This window comes from Colletotrichum siamense, assembly GCF_013390195.1.
Source record: "Colletotrichum siamense strain Cg363 chromosome Unknown KSG_Cg363_contig03, whole genome shotgun sequence".
Taxonomy (NCBI): domain Eukaryota; kingdom Fungi; phylum Ascomycota; class Sordariomycetes; order Glomerellales; family Glomerellaceae; genus Colletotrichum; species Colletotrichum siamense.
The window spans coordinates 4,796,649-4,817,344 of record NW_023501016.1 but is presented as its reverse complement, the minus strand read 5'-3'; the positions used below and the strand labels follow the sequence as shown (position 1 = coordinate 4,817,344).

General features: G+C 54.2%; 7 protein-coding genes across 7 annotated transcripts; 3 read left to right on the top strand and 4 right to left on the bottom strand.

The window, feature by feature from the left end:
- Nucleotides 1–729: 729 nt before the first annotated feature.
- CGCS363_v005254 (uncharacterized protein) lies at nucleotides 730–3,099 on the bottom strand (the record flags this gene model as incomplete). The annotated part of the gene is made up of 4 exons (XM_036637103.1): nucleotides 730–2,181; nucleotides 2,232–2,387; nucleotides 2,437–2,777; nucleotides 2,829–3,099. The coding sequence occupies 4 exons, from the start codon at nucleotides 3,097–3,099 to the stop codon at nucleotides 730–732; spliced, it is 2,220 nt and encodes a 739-aa protein (XP_036498028.1).
- A 704-nt stretch (nucleotides 3,100–3,803) lies between these two features.
- On the top strand, nucleotides 3,804–5,434 carry CGCS363_v005253 (tRNA pseudouridine synthase 4; the record flags this gene model as incomplete). The annotated part of the gene is made up of 2 exons (XM_036637102.1): nucleotides 3,804–3,837; nucleotides 3,948–5,434. 2 exons carry the CDS (start codon nucleotides 3,804–3,806, stop codon nucleotides 5,432–5,434), a joined length of 1,521 nt encoding a protein of 506 aa, XP_036497739.1.
- A 476-nt stretch (nucleotides 5,435–5,910) lies between these two features.
- CGCS363_v005252 (uncharacterized protein) lies at nucleotides 5,911–6,693 on the bottom strand (the record flags this gene model as incomplete). Its single annotated transcript, XM_036637101.1, has 1 exon — nucleotides 5,911–6,693. One exon carries the CDS (start codon nucleotides 6,691–6,693, stop codon nucleotides 5,911–5,913), a length of 783 nt encoding a protein of 260 aa, XP_036497738.1.
- A 1,889-nt stretch (nucleotides 6,694–8,582) lies between these two features.
- EXOSC1 (Exosome complex component CSL4) lies at nucleotides 8,583–9,290 on the bottom strand (the record flags this gene model as incomplete). The annotated part of the gene is made up of 2 exons (XM_036637100.1): nucleotides 8,583–8,753; nucleotides 8,814–9,290. 2 exons carry the CDS (start codon nucleotides 9,288–9,290, stop codon nucleotides 8,583–8,585), a joined length of 648 nt encoding a protein of 215 aa, XP_036497427.1.
- A 668-nt stretch (nucleotides 9,291–9,958) lies between these two features.
- On the top strand, nucleotides 9,959–10,680 carry erg-1 (C-8 sterol isomerase; the record flags this gene model as incomplete). Its single annotated transcript, XM_036637099.1, has 2 exons — nucleotides 9,959–10,247; nucleotides 10,316–10,680. The coding sequence occupies 2 exons, from the start codon at nucleotides 9,959–9,961 to the stop codon at nucleotides 10,678–10,680; spliced, it is 654 nt and encodes a 217-aa protein (XP_036497731.1).
- A 2,929-nt stretch (nucleotides 10,681–13,609) lies between these two features.
- On the top strand, nucleotides 13,610–15,716 carry ptr2-3 (putative peptide transporter ptr2; the record flags this gene model as incomplete). Its single annotated transcript, XM_036637098.1, has 5 exons — nucleotides 13,610–13,852; nucleotides 13,901–14,289; nucleotides 14,340–14,840; nucleotides 14,893–14,960; nucleotides 15,010–15,716. The coding sequence occupies 5 exons, from the start codon at nucleotides 13,610–13,612 to the stop codon at nucleotides 15,714–15,716; spliced, it is 1,908 nt and encodes a 635-aa protein (XP_036498791.1).
- Nucleotides 15,717–18,141: 2,425 nt separating this feature from the next.
- nmr-0 (Nitrogen metabolite repression protein nmr) lies at nucleotides 18,142–19,608 on the bottom strand (the record flags this gene model as incomplete). Its single annotated transcript, XM_036637097.1, has 1 exon — nucleotides 18,142–19,608. The coding sequence occupies one exon, from the start codon at nucleotides 19,606–19,608 to the stop codon at nucleotides 18,142–18,144; it is 1,467 nt and encodes a 488-aa protein (XP_036498761.1).
- Nucleotides 19,609–20,696: the final 1,088 nt, after the last annotated feature.

Below are 20,696 nucleotides of genomic sequence, written 5' to 3'. Positions count from 1 at the left end.
GCGTTGCTCTGGGCTGCGACCCGCAGAGATGATGTTTGCAGTACTACAAAGTTAGATAAAGTTGTAGGTTCGCTGTTCTGTATTGAGTGGATGAATAGAGGCAGACTTACCTAGCACGGCTGCTGTAGATGTTCACTACATATTCACTGATCAGCAACGCTTAATAGCGTCGTCAGTTTGAAACCGACAGGACTTAGACCAGAGGTTGTTCGACCTGTGAACAAACTTAATCACTAACTCATCCTGTTGGGCGGGCTGTGATATCACGAAAGACAATGCTACGGAGAGGGGAGGGGGGGTATGAACAATTGCGTGTCTTCGGCGCAACTATTTGCCAGGTCAACTACCCTTCCATAACCTCGTATCGGTCTTGTAGAACTCGATCACCTCCAATAGTAAGTCGTGACGGTGACCCAAGACCTAATCCCCCCTGAAACTCCGGGCGACGTGCAGCCCAAAATAATCCAACGACGGCCCAAACGCCCAATTCATGCATGTTGGTGGTATCTTTGCCTCTCCCCTTCTCTCTCCCTTCCCTAAACGGACACGATGTATTCCCAAGTCTCCCCGTGCCTGCCCCTTACCTGAAGCTAGGATATCAGTCGTCTTTTGATCGGCTGAGGCACGGAGACCCGATCGACCGACAGCTCCTCATCGTCCATAACCTTCTGTCCCATCTGGCGGATCTTCTCGAGCAAGTGGCTGTAGTAGAGCAAGTGTTAGAATGATTCATCTTGAAACGTAGCTGGAAAGGGCGAAAGAAATTGATTCGAGGGTGCCGGGGAGAATGTCGTCTTCGTCTGAAGATCCCGCAACAGTGACGGACTCGGACGGGGATGCTTCCCTGCTAGTTAAGGGTCCACTTGGACCGGTGTCCCAGAAAGGGGAGACCTCGTCAGAAAGGCAGAGTTGTCTGAAGTGTGAGGAAGGAGAATGGGTGCCATACTCAATAGGAAGGTGGTTCTTAACACCCTCGGTCACTGCCAAGTCGATGCGCGCGTCCCGGTTCTCGTCCTTGTAGTGCGCCTCCTGGATGTGGTCTTGGATTCTTTCCCGGCCCTCGTCCTGATCAGGGTTACGAACAACGAATCCGCAATCTTCTTCGTCGCAAACCCAGGTGCCATTGGGCCCCTTGGCATCGGTTGTAGGCAGAATCTCCGCCCGGACAACCACCTTCAACGCGGCGGGAGAATCAGCGGTGTCAGCCTCAGACTCATTGTCGCTATCACCAGAGCTGCTGGCGGCTTCCATGCTGTTCTCCTCTGAGTCGTAGGTGTGCGATGTCTTCGCCGCTTTGGACCCTCGGGAAACTGTGTCGGGGGTGTCTTCCGTCGAATCGAAGCGTCGTTTACTTCCCTTACTGCCGACCAGACGTAAAGCCGACATCTTGCCTGCGGGACGTCCGGCACGCTTTGGCGGGGGCGTTGCAAATGCCGCTGAGCTGCCAGCTCCATTCGTCTCAGGCTTTGTGTTTGTAGTCTTGGCTTTTCGCCGGATCAGGCTGCCTGGGATGTTTTCCATAGTAACGTGCTCAAGCGTGATGCGAGGTCCATGAGCGTTTTCTTGCAGCGTGTCCCAAAACTTGGAATCTCCCCATACGCTTTGGTCCAGACGCTCTACCAGTTCCCTGGCGTAATATTTCAGTATCTCTGCTGAACCGAGATAGTGCTTGATGCTGTACTTGTAGTACAGCTTCGATGAAACCTTGGGGAAAGAATTCTTGCTGAGGGGTTCCAGCTCTGGACGAAGCTCCTCAAGTCCCTCCAAAATCAAATCAACATTTGAGCGTTCGCTGGCTTCCTGGTTCTGCGAAGGTTCCGAGACAGACATGTTTTGCAGCGCAGCGTCCACATCCATCGGCTCAGGAGACGGTGAAGGTGCTGCCGCGATGACCACTGGAGGCGGACTCCGCGATTGTGTCTTCGTCTTGGCTCTCGACCTCGACCTGATGCTTCGCCGAGAGCCGGATGCGCCAGAGTTGTGAGCTTCAACGTCATCATTGTGAAGGCCGGTGTCCTGTGGAGTGTCCCGCTGTCTGCGCTTCGAAATAGCCTTCTGCGCAGGGGGTTCGTCTGTTGTGTCCGCTGGGGCAACGATGTCCATCTCTTCTGGAACTTCTTCGATGGTGGGTTGTCCTTGTGGCTTCATCTTCCGAGCCTTCTGCACCTCCAAATGGATGTCCTATCACCATTAGCTCCGGCTTCTTCTGTGTGGCGAAGATTGTTGCTCACGGGGTGGCGCTCAACAAGCCACTTGAAGAATATTGTGGGTTCCCAATCGAACGCTGCGCGGTCTTCATAGAAATGCGAGATTAAGAATGGTGCGTGATTGTCACAACGCGCCTCGACCTCATCAAGGGTCGCCCCGTCACCCATAGCCACCGCATACTGGAGCACATTAGCGGGCACAATAGTGCTTCGGTCGGCAATCACTAACCTTTAGAAGCAAGCTTTGTATGGTAAGTGCTTTCGGTGGTGATTTTCTTCCCTTCTTCTTGGACCCTTTTTTGCTCGGCTTGGTTTGAGTTTCGTACTCCTCGACGGCATCCGCATGCTCCTCAATTGCCGTCATAATGGTGTAGTAAATGGCAACACCCTCGATCATTCGATCATGTGTTGGCTTATATTCGGCCGATGGAGGTCTTATCTCAAACCAGCCGGTGCCCCCACCTGCCCACGCACCATATCTGACGGAATTCTCTGAGTCGAAAGCGCCTATAGCGTACCTCCGAATATTCTTGGATTCGATCAGGGCGGTTCTCATGGCTGGGTTTTTGGCTGCGCTGAGTTAGATCATGATTTGAGACAATGGGCGTATGCGTAACTAACCTCTGGAGCTTTGCTCTTGGTCTATCTTCAAACGGCCGCGAATTGTGAAGGGCCCTTTCGTCCTGACTGTGAAGAGTTCAGCAGGATGGCCGTGCTTGTCGTGGATGGTGGCATCTTCAAGGATGAACGTTTGTATCGTAGATGTAGCGTCATCGGCTTCCAGGCGCGGATCGAACTTCTTGAGTACGTTTAGCTCATCGGTGTAAACGTTGTCCTCGGGGTCGACGGTTGCCGTGGTGGAGTCGGACGTCCTCCTACGTCGTCCGACCATGTTGGCGGCCTAGACTGCGATCGAATGCGTGGGATCGGAAAGGGTGGCCAGCATTGGGAACGGGATGAGATCAGTACTGGAAGGCAGGCGTTGTCGAGGCAAGTTTGGTGGACAAGGTCGTGGGAGAATTGTCAAAGAAGCGTTGCGGGGCGGTGACTTGCGCCGACGTTGGTGGATGCGTAAGGGTGGTATCGAGAAAGGCGCACGCGCGAACGCGATGAATTCCATTAAACAGAACAGAGGCGCGCGCATGGCAACAGTTGTGTTGGTGGCCCTCGAACCACCGGCCCTTTGCTTTGCGCTAACGTAACCGGACAGTACAGTGTACCTTACTGCGGTACCAGTGCGGGGCACTTGAAGCCGCTGCTGCTCCCCCACTAGAGCTGGAAAGAGGGCGCGCCAGGTACGTAGAGGCATTCGCTGCGCCAGCAAGGGACTTGCTGGTTTGCGGCCCCAGAGACAGGGGCTTGAACGGCTGCCAGCCAATCGATAAGCTGATAACACACGCTGGAACGTCCCTTCCAAAAATTTTTGGCACAACTGCATGCAGTGAACCGCAGACCGCATCGCAAAAGCTAAAGAAAGAGCACCTATTCCCCCCACTAGCCTCGACCCTTCCTCTTCTTTTTTTCCCTCCCTCTTGCTCGAACAAAACACTTATTTACAAACCGAGGCGAATGCGAACTGCGTCTCGTCTTTGGAAGATGGCGAAAGACACCGTGTTCGAAGGCGTCTTCGGTAAGCTTTGCTCCTACTTTTCCCTATATTCCAATCGAATGTTTTTTTCTCGCTGCGCAATGTTTTGCGCAAATGGAGCACCCTTCGCTGACCACAGACTCTGCGACCAGCCATCAACAAGCCGTACGGCATGAGCTCTGCGCAAGTTATTCGAGATGCTCAGTCCGCATTCAACCCCTCGGCCATGTTCAAGCCGTTGATTGACAGGGACCTCGCCGCTAAGAACGCCGAGCCCCGACAAGAATGGAAGCGTCGCCGACAGGTCAAGAAGGACACTCGCGTGAAGATGGGACACGGCGGAACGCTCGATCCGATGGCCACCGGTGTGCTCATTTTGGGCGTCGGTTCGGGAACCAAATCGCTCGGCTCCTTCCTCGATTGCACCAAGACGTACGAGACCGTAGTAGTTTTTGGCACTAGTACGGACACCTATGACCGCGTAGGTAGGATATTGAGCAGACGACCCTACGATCACATCACGAAGGAGCAGGTCGAGAAGGCGCTGGACAGCTTCAGGGGCAAATTTGAGCAGATTCCGCCGCTGTACTCTGCGCTCAAGATGGAAGGCAAGCCACTGTATGAGTATGCCCGCGAGGGTAAGGCCATCCCGAGGGAAATTGCCGGTCGCGAAGTCGAGGTCACCGATCTCGAGATGGTCGAGTGGTACGAACCTGGTTCGCACAACTTTAGATGGCCTACGGAGGAGGCCGAGACTGCGGAGAAGAACCTGGCCGAGCAGGTCTGGCGGGTCAAGAAGCAGCAAGACGCCAATGGCGGCAGGAAACTGTCCCCAGCCGAGGAGAAGGAAGAGGAAAAGGCCATCTCGGAGCACGAATCTTTTAAGAAGAAGTTTGAGGAGCGGCAGGACGATCTCATCCGCGACAAGCCCCCCAAGAAGCAGCGCCCACCCAAGAACAACGCCCTCATGTCTGGTGCACTCGGACAATTGCCCCCTGGCAAGGGTTCCAACCTCATCCCTCCTCCCCCGTCTGAGGACGAACCCTTCCCGTGGGCTGATAAGGGACCGCCAGCTGCCAAGATTCGCATGACTGTCACCTCTGGCTTCTACGTGCGCAGTTTCTGCCACGACTTGGGAGCAAAGGTCGACTCTGCCGGCATCATGGCTGAGCTGGAACGTTCGAGACAGGGCGACTTTGAGGTCCGTACCGCCAATTGCTTGGAATACAGCGATTTGGAGAAGGGCGAGGAAGCCTGGGGCTCGAAGGTGTCGGAGATGCTTTCGTCTTGGATGCAGAAGTATCCCAACGGCGCACCGCAGTCGGAGAAGCAGCGCAACCAGAGCCAAGCCAGCCAGCAGAACAACGGTCGCAACAAGCTGCAGAAGAAGCGCAAGTGGGAGGAGAACAGGAAGAACGACGATAGCGACAGAAATGTCAAGAAGAGGAGAAATTGCAGTTCAGACGAGGGCGAGAAGCCCGCCAAGGCAGCAAAGATTGAAGAAGCAAAGACCGAGGAGCCCAAGAAGTCTCCCAAGGGATCGCCCAAGGGATCTCCCAGGGCGTCACCAAAGGCGTCTCCAAAGGCAAAGACGCCCTCTAAAACTGAAGAGGCAGAGTGGGAGGGCATCAAAGACTGAGCCAGCCCGCTTAGATGTAGGATCTACGCACGCAGAGCATGGAGCACGATTATATCCGACTGATTGCAAATGGGAGAGGCACGGCGTATTAGGCATCATTTTGCAGGACCTCAAAAGCATTACGGGCCAGGTGGCAGAGTTGGCAGCTACAATTCTTGCTCTTTTCCAGCTGGCTAATTGTCGATACACGCATTAGATTCATGCTGTGACGACCCAATCGATTCCTTCCTTTCATCTTTCGCACAGTAGCATCGCAATTGAGACCAAGTACGTGACCTGTGATGCAAACTAATCATTTTACAAGTCGTCTGAACCTGTCCATTATGCCAACTATACATGCTCCATTACCGACCCCAAAATCCGTAAATATTCATAAAATGTCCTTGTGTATCCATGAAGCCGCCCAATATGCTAGTCATGTCGTCATAAATATCGCACTGCTATGCATCGTCCACCCATCGCCAAGGGTGACCATCTCATAATTGTGATGACCTTGTCGACTGCGACCCCGTTGTCTCCCCAGAAAGCCGGCTGCCCGCGGGCCGCTCGGCCTCCGCGGTATCCTTCGTCTCTCCCAGCAACGACCTCACCCTCTCGATGCGCCCAACCGCACCCTCCAACCTCTCCAACCGCCTCTTTTTATCTTGGTCCCTCTTCTCGAGCACCCCAACCCGCTCCTCGAGCTTGGCCCTCGCCCTCCTCTCCGTCGCAACCATCTCGTTCGCCTGCTCGAACAGGCTGACGCTCAGCTCCTCCACCTCCTGGCTCGTCGTGCTCAACCTCGCCTCGGCCTGCACCCTCAGCTTCTGCTCCCTCGTCAGCGCCTCCAGCAGGTCCTCCGTCGTCGCGGGGTCCCGCTCCCCCGGCGGGGGCGGCGTCGGCGCCCGCAGGTTCGGCGTGCTCTTCATGCCGCGCGGGCTCAGCAGCTGCGACAGCCTATTTGCGCCGCCGGACAGGAACGATGTGCGGGTGGGCGACGGGCTCGGCGGGGCCGGGGGAGGGTTGTGGGAGGCGGCGATGCGCAGGCGGGTGAGCTCGTCTTCGTAGTCGGCCCAGCGGTCGACGGCGGCGGCGGCCTTTTGGTTTAGTAGCCGCACCTGGGCTTCGAGGTCTGCGATGCGGGCTTGGGCTTCGAGGAGGGCGGGTGGTGGCTCGATGACGACGCCGCAGGACGGGCAGGAATGCTGCTCGGAGCGGTCCGTTGAGAGGGATAGTGTCGGCGGCGGCAGAGGCGCGGTCATCGTCATGGTTGCGCTCATGGTTGGTATGCGGGTGGACGTTCGTGGCGGGCTCTCTCTTTTTCTCTCTGCGAGGAGGTGCAGCCAAGGCAGGAGCTAGCAGACGAGGAAGAGGAGGAGGCCTGGCAGGTATAGGTGGGAAGACGCCGAGCTTGAGCCAGCAAAAGCTGCGAGTCGTACAAGCTTTGGGTGGGTGGTTGAGTCGTTTTTGTGCAGGAAGGAGGAAAAGCTAGCGGGTGCTAGAGTTTGGAAGGTGTGACGTCGCGGAGCAAGAGGTTCGGGAGGGAGGTAGGGCGGATGCGAGGGGTGGGCGCACGATGGCAGGTTCAAGGTAAGGTTAAAGGTCCCGTCGTTAGTTAGGTAGGTATAATTGGAAGCGTTGCGGTAGTGTGTCCCTTATTCGGCCCTGTGTTTGCGCTTCGACCTTTTGACTGAAAGTCTGTGAGAGACAAGAGAAACAGATGTTTTGGCGCCGAATGTGAAGGATATTGGCTTGTCTGAGCTAGAAACGATAGGAAGGCGAGGAACAAATTAAAAAAGTGTTCACCACAATTTTCTCTCGTTTTCGTCTGCCTGGACTTCCGGCGCCCACATGCCTCCTCCCCCTCCGTTCAGATGTGGTGTGCCATGCAAAGTGCATCCTGTCCTGTCCCTGTCCCCTCTCACCTTAGCCACCGGGTTAATGAGGTGGTGGGTGGTATGTTGTAAGGATCCATCTTCTCCGTGTGCGTGTGACACTAGGCTTCAAAGGCTGGGATTCCGTACGAATACAGGGCCGAGGTGGCCTATGAATACGCTCGCTGCAACCTATCAACCAACGCAACCCAACGCGACGGGACGGGCTGCGGCTGGGTTCAACTGCGCCTCCCTGCTTTCGTCTTTCCGTCGCAATTGGGGAGGCTCGTCCAAAACGTGGGCGGAGCAGCCCAACGGCGCCGGCGATTGGCGAAGCACCTTATTTGGGCGACGACCGTGCTCCACTGCTGTTCCAGCACCCTCCTTGATCAGCCTCATCTACCGAGATGGCAGGGAGAAGACAACGCTGCGTGAAGGCCTCTATCTGCTGCGTGTTTCCTGTCCTCTTTGCGGGCCGTCGGACGTTTGATTTAATTTGATGAAATTTTTTTGTCTCTATTTTCATCCATTCTTTGACCTTTTTTTTTTCTTGTTGTTTAATTTTGGTCTAATTGCTGACAATGCTTCAAGAATGTTTGGCCCCCGACTGTCATCTGCCATCATCACTGACTGATTGCGTCAAAGGCCACAAAGGGGTCACATTCGTCGTGTATCATATCTGTGGGCGCAAGCCTCAACCCTTCTTCTCCCTGGCCCCTTTCCTCCCATTGATGCCCGGAATTTCCTGCTGATAACCCACGATCGTCCCCTTGCATGAATATGGCTCTGACATCGGACTGGGCACATTGGACACCTACACAGTCCGTCCGCCTGCCTGTGCCCGACGTCGCCGGGGAACACGTAGGGCACTCTGCCGAACATGACATGCAAACCCTCACCAGACGACACTGACTGCCGCCTCCGTGGTGTGGTTCGCGGCGGTCAATTCCCCCTCTCTCCCCCTCATTGCTTCCTCAAAATTCATGCGCAGCAGCTTCAGAACAGAAAAAATTTAAAGCTATGCGCCGGCCCTCGGGTTCGGTCCAAGAGTCTGAAACCGCCAAACCCGCTGTCATGTCGTCATGTCAGCCTCCCGTTTCGAAACGCGACGAGAGCTCTTCCTTGTTCGGAGGGCGAAGCCGGCAACCGGTCAGCCTCGTCGGCGGCCGAGGCGGAGCAGGAAAACTCTAATTTGGGCTTGCGTTGCGCGTCCCGCCTGATATTGTCGGCGGACACGGCACACCACCGTGGTCGTGAGATCTGCTCCGAATGCGAGGTCGGTTAGGAAGCACCCATCAGTTCGGCTTGGCCACCTTGCGCGGCTCTCCGATGCCCGTCTCCGGGTCCTTGTACTCTTTCCAGCTGACCGGCACCATATCGTTGCCAGCCTCGCTGGTGGCCATGATGACGCCCAGCTCATTGCTTGCCGTGGAGAGATAGTAGTTTGCCTGGTCTCCAAGAGAAATCTGTCAAACAATGTTAGTCAGAACTCTTCGTCCTCTCATAGTTTATGGCATAGAACATACCACCTGCGCCCGCACGATATCGCCAGGCTTGAAGCTCTCATAGATCTTGACCTTGTCCTTCTCGGTCGCCCGCACATCTTGAGAGCGGATGACGCCCTGCCACTCAGTCTGCAAGACCGTGTCACCGACCTGCTGGATCGTCACGATGGCCTGCTTCGGCATCAAACGCACCACACGGCAGAGGACCACGTTGCCAACGTCGGGAAGCACCTCGCGCTTCTTGTCGCCGTTGGCCTGCGCCTGGCGAGGGACCACAGAAAGCGTGGGAAGCTCATCTGCGGGAAGGGCCGTGATGCGAGTGAGGCGCTTCGCGGGCCCAGTTGAAGCCTTGGCGGAAGGGGTCACCTTCACCTTGCCCATCAGCGAGGCCACGACGTTGCCGTTGTAGATGTGCGTTCCGGGGCCGGCAGCGTAGCGGGAGGTCGGACCCAATGCCTTGCCGGGGACGGCGGTCTGGGGGATCTCATCCGTCGCCATCTTCAGATATTGTTGACTGTCGTATATGACGTATGTGAAGAGTCCGTTTGTTCAGGCTGGTCCGCAGCTCTTATTCGTACTCGGTCTGCAAGGCGTGCAGAATGAGCTGACGAATGACAAAGAGTGGATTGATATTGCAAAAGTTCTCTTCCGAGCAAGGCTGGGGTGAGAGAATCCGCTCCGTTCGGCAGCTTTTGAGGATTGTAAAAATCCGAATGTCCGAAATTTTTCAGTGAGCTATTGGCGGCCGCATAGTCCCGCGGGGGCCGTATAGACGAGAGGTGCGCCGGGGCCCCGCTATCCGGAGGAATCCTAGACGACCTGCACCTGCTATGCGCTGTGAGCTGTCCGCTAACGACCTGGAGCTGCCCATACTCAGGCCACTGGGAACTCGAGCTTCCGGGCGGTCGCGCAAGGCAGAAATAAGGTGAATCCGCAGGGTCCTGGGTGACCGGGGTCCAATCCTCAACCAAAACATTGGAGCGGTGCGATTCCGCAGCTCAACGATACTTTTACTTATTTACCGGCCGTCCCGTCGCAAACTCTCCCGGTACAAATACCTCCCTAATTACCATTGCGCATCGCCGAGTCCGGGGACTTGCAACATTCCTTGAGCTTTCTTTTTGGATCTATCTTTTGGGTTTTAGATTTCTGGCATCTTCTTCACAATGCTGTCCATCAGCCGGCTGTTCTCGCTGGCGTTGTGGATCGGTCTCCTGACCCCCATCTACATGTTCCTCGAGAAGAACTTGGAGAAGTTCTACATCTTCGACCACGAGCATCTGCACGATCTCAGCAAGCGCGCCATCGCCGCGCACGGAAACGACACCAAGTCCGTGGTCAACTACATCGTCACCGAGCTTCATGGCATCGTCCCCAACAACGTGAACCTCGACGAGGAATGGGTCTTCAACAACGCCGGCGGTGCCATGGGCGCCATGTACATTATCCACGCCAGTAAGCAGTTCCTTTCCACACCGCTACTCCTCCGTGTCAATTGACTAACACGTCTCCCCCTCTGCCAGGCATTACCGAGTACCTCATCGTGTTCGGCACGGCCATCGGAACCGAGGGCCACTCCGGCCGCCACACCGCCGATGACTACTTCAACATCCTCTACGGCACCCAGCTCGCCTACGTCCCCGGCAAGTACGAGCCCGAGGTCTACCCCCAGGGCAGCGTCCACCACCTGCACCGCGGCGACGTCAAGCAGTACAAGATGGATGAGGGCTGCTTCGCGCTTGAGTACGCCCGTGGCTGGATCCCTCCTATGCTCTTCTTCGGCTTCGCCGACGGCCTGTCCAGCACCCTCGACTTCCCCACGCTGTGGACGACCACCAGAATTACCGGTCGCGAGATGATCTCCAACCTGCTCAAGGGCAAGTTCTAATGAACTCGGCGCACGTTACGGCAGGAGCCCCTGGCAGATGGCCATGCAATGGTAGCATACCATCATGATGCGATGACGCGCCATGATATAGACGAGGAAAGAGACGGGAAGAACATAGACACTGACCGAGGGTGGTCAGAGGGTACATGACGCTGATTTCGGCTTATATATTCCAATTAGTCATTCCGAGGGAAAGACTCGTCCATATCGATATTTAATACGGCAACATGCCACATTTCAACACTTACGAATCTTCATGGGCTCATCGCCCAACAGCGGTGCTGCAAACGAGCTCAAGCTGTACCTGCAGATAAGAGACCAAGACCAGATACGCGATCCAATGATACAGCAGATCGGCCTTATATTGCATGCTACTACGCAGATCAGCCCTAGGCCCCTGGTCTGCATGCTCGTTGGCAATGGAGCAGCTCTATCTCAAAACCACTTCCGTCGCCGTGATTTGGGAACCTCGAAACTCTCAGAGCAGCCGTGTTATGTTAGCATTCTCGACAATTTGATGAACTCGCCAATGGCACAGATTGACCCAGACTAGGCGTGTGTTGTTTGTAAGCGCGGATGTCATATTGGACTCCGTATATCTGACACTGGGTCAGACCGAAAAGAAAAAGAAAAAAAAAAAAAAAAAAAAAAACAATGATGAACCACATGCAACACCGAGCATTCGCCGATCGTCTCCGACCCGACTACTACTTCGGCCCTCACTGGTTTATCGATGGGGGAGCGGACGGGACCCCGAGTTCTCCAGTGGGTGTGGTCGCATGTGCTAGCTGGATGTTTAGAAGAGACTTATGAATCTGCTCCGGGGAAACAGCACTGAAGCTGGATCTAAATGTCAACATGATTGAGCTGTACAAGACGGGGACGGCGAGAACGATAAGGGCCACGGGACGAGAGATGACGAAGGAGTATCTATGATGTCTAAAGAGATGATGTTCAGTAGCTTGATGACTTGCGGATCAGTTTCGGTAGAGTTCGATACTCGCCGCCGGCATTTGCTTGAATTTAATACAAGACATCCTATGTTTTCTGTGCCTGGGCGACTACATTCCTATGTACCTAAATGCTTATATTACGAATGACGACGACGATAATAGTACCAATAACTCCGATGATAACGACAGTAGTTGTAACGACGACGACGACGACGACGATGACGATAATACCAATAAGGACGACGATAATAGAACAGAGTTAGGTATCATATAACCACGGAGAAACTAGTAACTCTAGCACAGTAAAGTGGGCGGTCTCTTTAACATTGCTAATATAACACCTGGCTGTGTTATTCGACGTCAATTAGGGTCGATGGCAGGAAATGTTCTTACGATACTTATGATGGCTCTGTCTCTTGGGCCAGTGTCTCTTTCAAATCGACCTGACCCTTCTCGTATTTTGAAGACCCCAGTCTGGCCGCGAGCACAATATTATGGTCAGCTCTTCTAGCTGTGAGCTGAAAAGATGATCACAGAGGCTCGCTTCGCCACATCAACTATGTCACACTGTTCAATATCCAGCACCCTTTGTATGTTGTCAGGACGATCTGTCGACTTTGCCCCAGGGCTTGGCATCTTTTTCTTTTGTCATTATAGTACAGATGGCTTCTGGTCAGCCAGCTAGCATCGAAGCTGAAAATCGTTGCTGTTCAAGATCGGGTTCACGATCTACCTGTGATACAGGTGTTGATGATCGTACAGTATCATAGTCCAAGGTCATTATCGCCTTTTACGATGAGCTTAGAACACATTTCCCATGCGAAGTGACTGGCAACATGCGCTTAGAACTTCTCCAAAGTTCGTTATGAGTTCTTCTGCATCTCAACATCGGCGCCATCTGCCCTCAATACCCATGTTCAATTGGAAGCTCATCTCAAGCATTCTCGTTCTCGCTAATTCTGAGTCTTTGTGAGCCGCCTTGAAGCTCAGAGGCTTTCATCACTGGCGCTTGCTTACCTTTGACGCCGCCATTAAAGTTGCGATGGACTTGAAACATCCGCAAAGCTTCATTTCCTTCCCAGTCGGAGTTGTCCCTCCTACACCAAAGAGACAACCAAAGCCAATAACCTGCTACGAGTGAGCGCGACATCTCGAATGACACCGTCATACGCGCCAGCTGAGCTTTCTTCAACACTTGATGCTACTCGCTCTGCGCCGGCGTCCTGTTCCCAGAAATTATCTTCTCGGATCCTGAAAAGTACCCCTACCTTACCACGTCCCGTAATATATTATGAAGGCCTTCCTGCTGTCATAGTCCCGACCAGTCTTTCACAAGCCATTTAGTCTCTCGGAGTTGCTATCTGTGACAAATTCTACCCCAGTATTCTGGCTCTGGACGGAGTCATGCTTGAAGCAACGCCTCCAACTTTCGGCAGTGATTGTCGCCTGGTCTGATTGCTCCCGACGGTTTGGGCATCAAGCTTAACACACAGACAATGGGACATTAGCCGATCAACCAGAATAGCACTTTCTAAACAACCAAATCACGGTTGGGAAGCCATCAACAGGCAAAGTGCCCGTCTGGTTTCCATCTCGTCTGGTGTCTCATACGCTCTTGCCCCTGAGCTCAGACCCTTCCTTCCACAAGTCGCCGCTTCCACTGACTTGCTTCCCCTCCCCCACGATCTGCAAGGCAAACCGTCCGTTCTTGCAGCGTTTGAGAACTCCCAATGCATCCCTGCGTCGCTCGACTCCAGGTTTTGTCAGGAGCCAATCCTGAGCATTTCCACCCCTCGAGATAACGAGCTCGCGCCATCCTTGCCTCCCGTATGCGTTTCATACTTCGGGCCACGAGCCACGATATATACCACCCAGCACCCTCGGGCTTATCAGTGCGGAGTACACCTCATCCATAATCAGTCAAGTCATTCACTCCAGTGTCTGTGGTCGTCATCGCGGGCGAGATCGCAGTCAAGATGTCCAACCGAGATAGGATCGAGCAGGCCGGGAGCCAAGGCACCGAGGTTTCCTACGACATGAAGTACTATGAGGATGTCTCGTTGGACGAGAAGAGAGGCATTCAGAGCCGGCCCGATGCCCCGACTGACGAGGAGCTGAAGACCCTCCGACGCGTTGCGGATCACATACCCTTCAAGCTCTTCACCATTGCCTTCGTTGAGCTCTGCGAGCGTTTCTCTTACTATGGATCTGTCATTGTTGTAAGTGGATTTGCCGAGTTACGTTTCTCAGAATGCACAACTGACCAGAGTCCAGTGTATGTATTGGTCAATCGAGAATACGGAAGGCAGAAAAAGACTTACGATTTAGTTACCAACTTTATTCAACAACCCCTCCCGCCTGGTTCGACGACCGGCCGTGGCATTGACTCCCCGAAAGGCCAACCCGGTGCTCTGGGAATGGGGCAGCAGGCTTCAACGGGTATCACTACGTTCAACCAGTTTTGGCAATACTTCATGCCCCTATTCGGCGCCTGGGTTGCAGACAAGTACTGGGGCCGATACAAGACCATCTGCATTGCCATCGCTGTCGACCTCGTCGGACACCTGATTCTTATTTCCTCCGCGATCCCTCCGGTCATCACCAAGTCGAATGAGAATTCGTTGGCCGCACTACTCGTCGGAATGATTACCATCGGGTAAGGTCAAGCTGGTTCGCAGATGCGGGGGAGCTGCTAACACGTCGAAGATTTGCGACTGGAGGCTTCAAGCCGAACATCAGCCCATTGATCACCGAACAGCTGGAAATTGACCACCTGACCGTGCGAACGATGAAGGACGGTGAGAGGGTGATCGTGGATCCCGCCATCACTATCAACCGAGTGTACAACTGGTTCTACCTCTTCATCAACATCGGTGCTTTGGTCGGTCAGATATCGATGGTGTACGCGGAGAAATACGTCGGCTTCTGGCTGAGCTTCACGCTCCCGACGTGCATGCTCGCATTATGCCCTCTGGTGATGTGGTGGGGCAAGGGAAGATATCGCGATCAGCCTCCGTCTGGATCTGTATTGGGTCCGGCTTTGCGAACGTTCTTCTTCGCGCAAAGGGGTCGATGGTCGATCAACCCAATGAAAACCTGGCGGAACATGCACGACGGTACATTCTGGGAGAATGTCAAGCCGTCTCGGTTCAGCGACGCAACTCGTCCGAAGTGGATGACATATGATGATGCATGGGTCGATGAGCTGTAGGTTACGGGTGCAAAGTGCTTATCTGGGAGATATGCTGACCTTCTCAAGGCGTCGTGGATTTGCAGCATGCGCTGTGTTCTCCTGGTATCCGATATACTGGCTTTCTTACAACCAGTGTACGTCTCCCTTTTCCACCTCGCACGCTTGTTAACTTACACTAGTCAGTGAACAACAATCTCGTCTCTCAGGCGGCAACAATGAAGTTAAACGGGCTTCCCAATGATATTCTATCTAATCTCGACCCCCTGGCCCTGCTTATCTTCATCCCTCTCTGCGATCTCGTGCTGTACCCCACCCTCCGCAAGATGAAGATCCGCTTCACGCCCATCCGCAAGATAACCTTTGGCTTCTTCACCGGGTCCGCGGCCATGGTTTGGGCGTGCGTCCTCCAATACTACATCTACAAGAAGTCCGTCTGCGGCGACAACGCCTCCGGCAACTTGCCGAACGGCGAACCTTGCCCCAACGTCGACATCCTGGTCTGGGCCCAGACCGGCGCATACGTGCTCATCGCCCTGTCGGAGATCTTTGCCAGCATCACCAGCTTGGAGTATGCCTTCAGCAAGGCGCCGAAGAACATGCGGTCCATGGTGCAAGCTGTTGCGCTGTTTATGTCCGCGATCTCGGCTGCGCTGGGCCAGGCGTTCACTCCCCTGAGTGCGGATCCGTACCTCGTTTGGAATTATGGCATCGTAGCTGTTTTAGCCGCCGTAGCAGGCGCAATCTTTTGGGTTCAGTTCCGCGGTTTGGACGCCGAGGAAGACGCCATGAATGAGTTGCCTGAAGGTCGTGTTGGTGCTGGAACGGCTCCCAGTGGGGGTGTTTTGGGACATGAGATGAATGAGTTGGCTGAGCCAGGAAAGAAGTACTAGAGAATGCCCAATGCCAGCTGTAAATGAATTTCACTTAATAGTCTCTGCGAGTTTGGGGCAAAGCTGCTGTGGTTCAGTGAGGGGTGGGCTGCGGTGTTGATAAGGGGCGCAGCGTACGAGCGCCGTTTGGTCGGCTGAAGAGCACTGAGGGCTTGTTCTTACGGGCACATACAATGATGATACCGATATTTAAATTTTCACTGGATAATAGTTGTGGAAAAGCACATTAAACTGCAGAAACCTGTGACACCTGCCAATGGGCGGGTAGGCTATCCTCCCCCTAAACTGCCACTGCAAATCCTCGAACAAGACCACCTCGAGGAATCAAACTATTAATAAGGAGCGACTGTTACCTCTAGTATGGCTTTAATCGCCCTTAGTCACAGTGAGAGGAGTCCTTCATCTTTTGTGAGTTGAAGCGTCATGGAGATGATCGATTCTGCCAGCCAAGTGTGAGCAAAACTCGTAGATGCTGGGCCTAAGTCCTGCGAACCAGTCGTCAAATGGCATGAAGTAGGCGACCAAAGATTTTCACTGATTTCTGCATTATTGCGACAGTAGTTACAGCTTGTGTCTGGGCCGAACGGCGCTCCGGTTGGGAGTGCTCCCCTGACAGAGGGTCCTCAGGTGAGAGTGGATAGGGGGGAAGCCCTTCGGAAACTCACCGATAATTCATTTCACTCAGGACGATACATGATCTGCGTTCTCGCAGAGATCCAAGTGAGCGATGAAGACCTTGGAAGAGGATAATTGCGCTTATCGATATGTCGGTGGTGGTCTGTCTCATGGTGTCGTGTCACTGATGCTTTGAGATCCTCTTAAGCCCGGATTACAGTGAAGCTAGCATCGTTCGGCACATCTTCCAGCTGTCTAACACATTGTAATGAAGCAGTAGATACACAAACACGTATCTTGGATAGATTGCTGTGCTTATCGGGCTTGTTCAAGTTGACGGATATTATCTCACAGTACTACTTGAAGCACTCATGCCATCGCAGCGTCACTCTCGCAGCTCATCAGACCACACGTAAGGGGAAGTAAGGGAAAAAAAAAAAGAACGAAATCCCACGACTCGGTTTCAGTCGGCTCCCACGCGTGGCAATACACTCCCCCTGCTTATCGTCACGATTTCCAGTTCTGGGGAAGAAGAGATGGGGCTAGGACCAGTTCCTTATCAGATTGCAACACCAAAGAGTCAAGGACGATGGGTCCTCTCTCTCTCTCTCTGTGTGTGTGTGTATGTGTGTGTGTTCTAGTTATATCCCGTCTGTATCCGAGCAAAGACGAGAACACATGCGGATACTCTTGCATAGTATTGATGTAAGAACCCCCCATTGTGAGAAATGATAGCTGCGATGGAAACCTTCCTAGAAGAGGGTATCACTTCAACGCCAAGGATCAATAACTTCTTCATCAGATGAACGAGCACCAACCCGCGTGCCAAACCCAAAGGAGAAATAAGTGACACTGAAGAAACCGAAACGGGCGGCGGCCGGCCCCCCCTAAAAATAAGAATGAAGTCATCTCATGCAAGTCCCGGGTCCCCCCCATGTGCACATCTTTCGCGGCGGCCGGCCGGCCCCACGATGGTCAGTTTTTGGTTTTTATTTAATTTTTTTATTCTTTAATTCAACCTGCTGAACCTACACCAAGAACGGATACCGTCGGTGGCCTTGGATGGTTGACCGTCCCACGCGGGCCTCACCGAATCGGGATTCTTCTGGTCAGCGCTGCGGAAACCCCCACGCTGGGAGCAAGGGGACGAACGGCCGCTGCCGCCCTCGCAGCATCCAGAGTCACGTTCCGTGACCTGGCCACATAACCAGGGATAAATATGTAAAAGCGACCTTTCCCCTGGGTCTCAGCTTCCATCTTCCGCGTGTTCCTCGTCACCTTCACGTTGTGTGCAGAACGTTGTTGAAATAAATACGTCTCGTTATATTGGTGACCTATTTCCTATCTTTCTCCGACGCAATGCTTTCATGGGGAGCGGAAAAAAAGCATAAAGCACCCAATTCGAATCGCCCGCGAGCTATGCATTACTCGCCGTCCCTTCCTTTTTGTTTTGTCGACCACGCAACGCCATGCCAGCCCATGGGAAAATGAAATCGAGCAAAGAGCTGTCATCACCATCACTGAAACCAAACAGCTGACCCAGACAGATTGACCCCCAGAGGGACGCATGAGACATGCGTTTCTGCCGGGCAGCCAAAAGAACATAAATCTCAATCCCCAAACGCGCACTTTTTTTCCGAACCGATTTCCCGTCATTTTTGTTTTTCCTTCCTCCTCGCCCAGACGCCGCTGCATGCAATGTGTATGTCGTGTGTGGGTTGTGTGTGATGTGCTTCAAAGGTCGTTCGAGCCATGTCAGCCGAAACCGAGTGGTGTCACCGGGTTGTCAAGGCATGTCGTCTCCAGGCTCTTAAGCAAGCCATTCCTCTTCGTCTCTCTTCAGGCCTCTCATAGTAAGACCTTCATCTTCATCCTCAGAGTACTCGTCGTCCTCTTCTTCCTGCTGCACCTCATGCTCGGGCTGGCGAGCGCCGGGAATGTTTGTGCCATGGACGGGAGCCGCATCGTCTTCAGCTGCCTCTTCTTCCTCCTCCAGCATCCACGTAAGCCCGTTGGCCTGCTCTTCCAAAGGGAAAGCTTCCTGCGCGTACTCCTCGAGACCTCGCGGACCCTCCCAGAGGGCCATTGACTGGGAAAGGCAGTTTTCCTCCAACTCGGCGTCACCAAAGTAGGGGGGTTGTTTCTTGGGGTCGTCGTGGCCCAGCGAGAACAGCTTCTCCAAAGCCTCGAGCTGCTGGCGATATCCGTTGGGAATCTTTACCTTCAAGTCGATGGGACCCCGAATGTACTTCACGGGCCGCCCAACACCCCTGGCAAAGACCTCACAGGCCTCGCGGGGGGTGAGCATCTCCCATGCCAGTGCAACGCGCTTCGTCCTCCACTTGGATACGCCGTCCTTGAAAACTTGCAGGATGGCCGGGCCAACATCATGCTCGGCATCGAGCCAAGGCAGCTTCACATCCTCATGGAAAGGGGCTTGCCATTGGAAAGAACCGTCCGGCATGAGCTCCATGCAGAAGAGAGGGTACGGCAGGGAGGTGAAGTTGTTGTTGTAGATGCCTGTGTAGACGAAAGTTGCAGGCAGCTCAATCTTGCGCACGTATTCCTCAACCTGGTGCTTGGCGGCCCATAGAGGCAGCGACGGCCACTCGGCGTTGTAGGCTGCGTGGTCCGGCATGGAAGAGTAGACGTAGTGCTGAACGCCGGCCTTCTTTGCAGCATCGGCGAGTGCCTTGCCGATTTGGAACTCGTCTCCATAAAATGTGGTGTTGATGAAGGCGAGCTGGACGCCGCGGAAGAGATCGTTGATCAAGTCATGATTAACGCCGACGCCGGAGATGGGACCGTTTGTTGTCACGTCTCTGTTGTCGGGCGTAGGCTTGTGTCTTGTGTAGAGCTCGCCGACGAGGACCGTGACGTTGGGATTTGAGTTGACTTCGGTTGCCACAACACCCTCAAGATTCCTCAGCTGGGCGCGGACATGGTAGCCAACGGCGGTGGCGACTCTGATGAACGAGGCAGCCTGGCGACCGGCGGCGTTGATGACTGCAATGGTCTTGTTAGGGGTGGGCATCGGACGCTTGAAGGGGCGGAAAGTCAACGAGTTGTTTCTCGAAGCCGCCAGCGGAGACGACTCAGAGTATGAGGAGCGCGAGTGCTTGTGCGTTCTTACGGTGCTGTAGACTGCCGAGTCGCCGTGGTAGTGGTGATTTGAGTGGTCTTGCTGCTGCTGCTGTTGTTGTTGCTGCTGCTGTTGCTTTGCGGGTCGGATGGGAATCCCGACCCCGTTAAGTTGGGAAGGCATCAGGGTGACCATTTAGAAGTCTCTGGGATGAACTACTCGCGCGCGGGGTGGGAGAGCAGGCACCGAAAGGGCAACCGAAGGCAGCGGCGGCCGAAAGGTTTTGAGTTGTGAAAATGCGGAAGGTAGGTGGTGCAAGTGCAAGGGCTTGTCGTCAACCCCGCTATTTCCCCCAGAGAATTGCGCCGAAGGAGGGTGTAAGTGCGGTCTTGGGTTGTGGAGAAGACCTTTGGTTCGGAGGGGGGACAGTGATGTGATGGATGTCCCGAAAACGGCTCGCTTTCTCCTATTGTCGGGGTCGAGTTGATGGGAATGTTTTACACACGAGTATCAACCATGACAAACCGATACGTAAAAGCCAAAGTCGAACCTATAGCAGGCCGGATTGCTATCGCGAAATAGGGGAGGACCGAACGGGCCAAGTGCAGGTCTCTGCGTCTGTCTGCGTAAGGGTAGGCGGCACGCGAGCGCAAGTTGCAAGGTGCGAGACGCCGAGGGAGCAGCAATGAGACGGAGTGAATGCAAGAGGCGCGGATGGAAAGGCAGAGACGAGATGAGAGCCGAGGTGACGGGGTGCGTTCTCGAAAAATAATTAAATGCAGTCGCGGTCCCGGTCCCAGGAACAGAACGTGTGGTGGTGGTTCGGAATGATTCAAGAACCCTGAGGGGTCGGCTGAGCAGAATGGCGAGATAGATAGCAAACGCCGTTATCAAAGTCAGCTCCTCTTTTTGTCGATGGCGGGGTTTACCCCAGCAAACAGGCGATGGCCAAGCTTGCAGCTGCAGACGCAGGACCGACGGCGAGATGGGCGTAAGCCTGTCCAGGCCCGAGGTCGATCAAAGATCTGGGGAATGAAAGGATAAACACTAGGCTGCGTCCGTCGGCGGAGGCGGCGATGGTGGTATCCGTCTGGGCTGGAAGGGGGTGTTGGCGGTGGTGGGCGCGTGCTCGACTCTTGACTTGAAAGTACTAAGGCAGGTAATTAAGTGACCTTTGGTGAAAGACACAGGATTTGGCAGGAGCCAGTCGAGGTTCTCCCTGGCTGATAAGAGAGATTCGGGGCAGGATATCTATCTCGCGAGGATTGTCGCACACTGTCTCG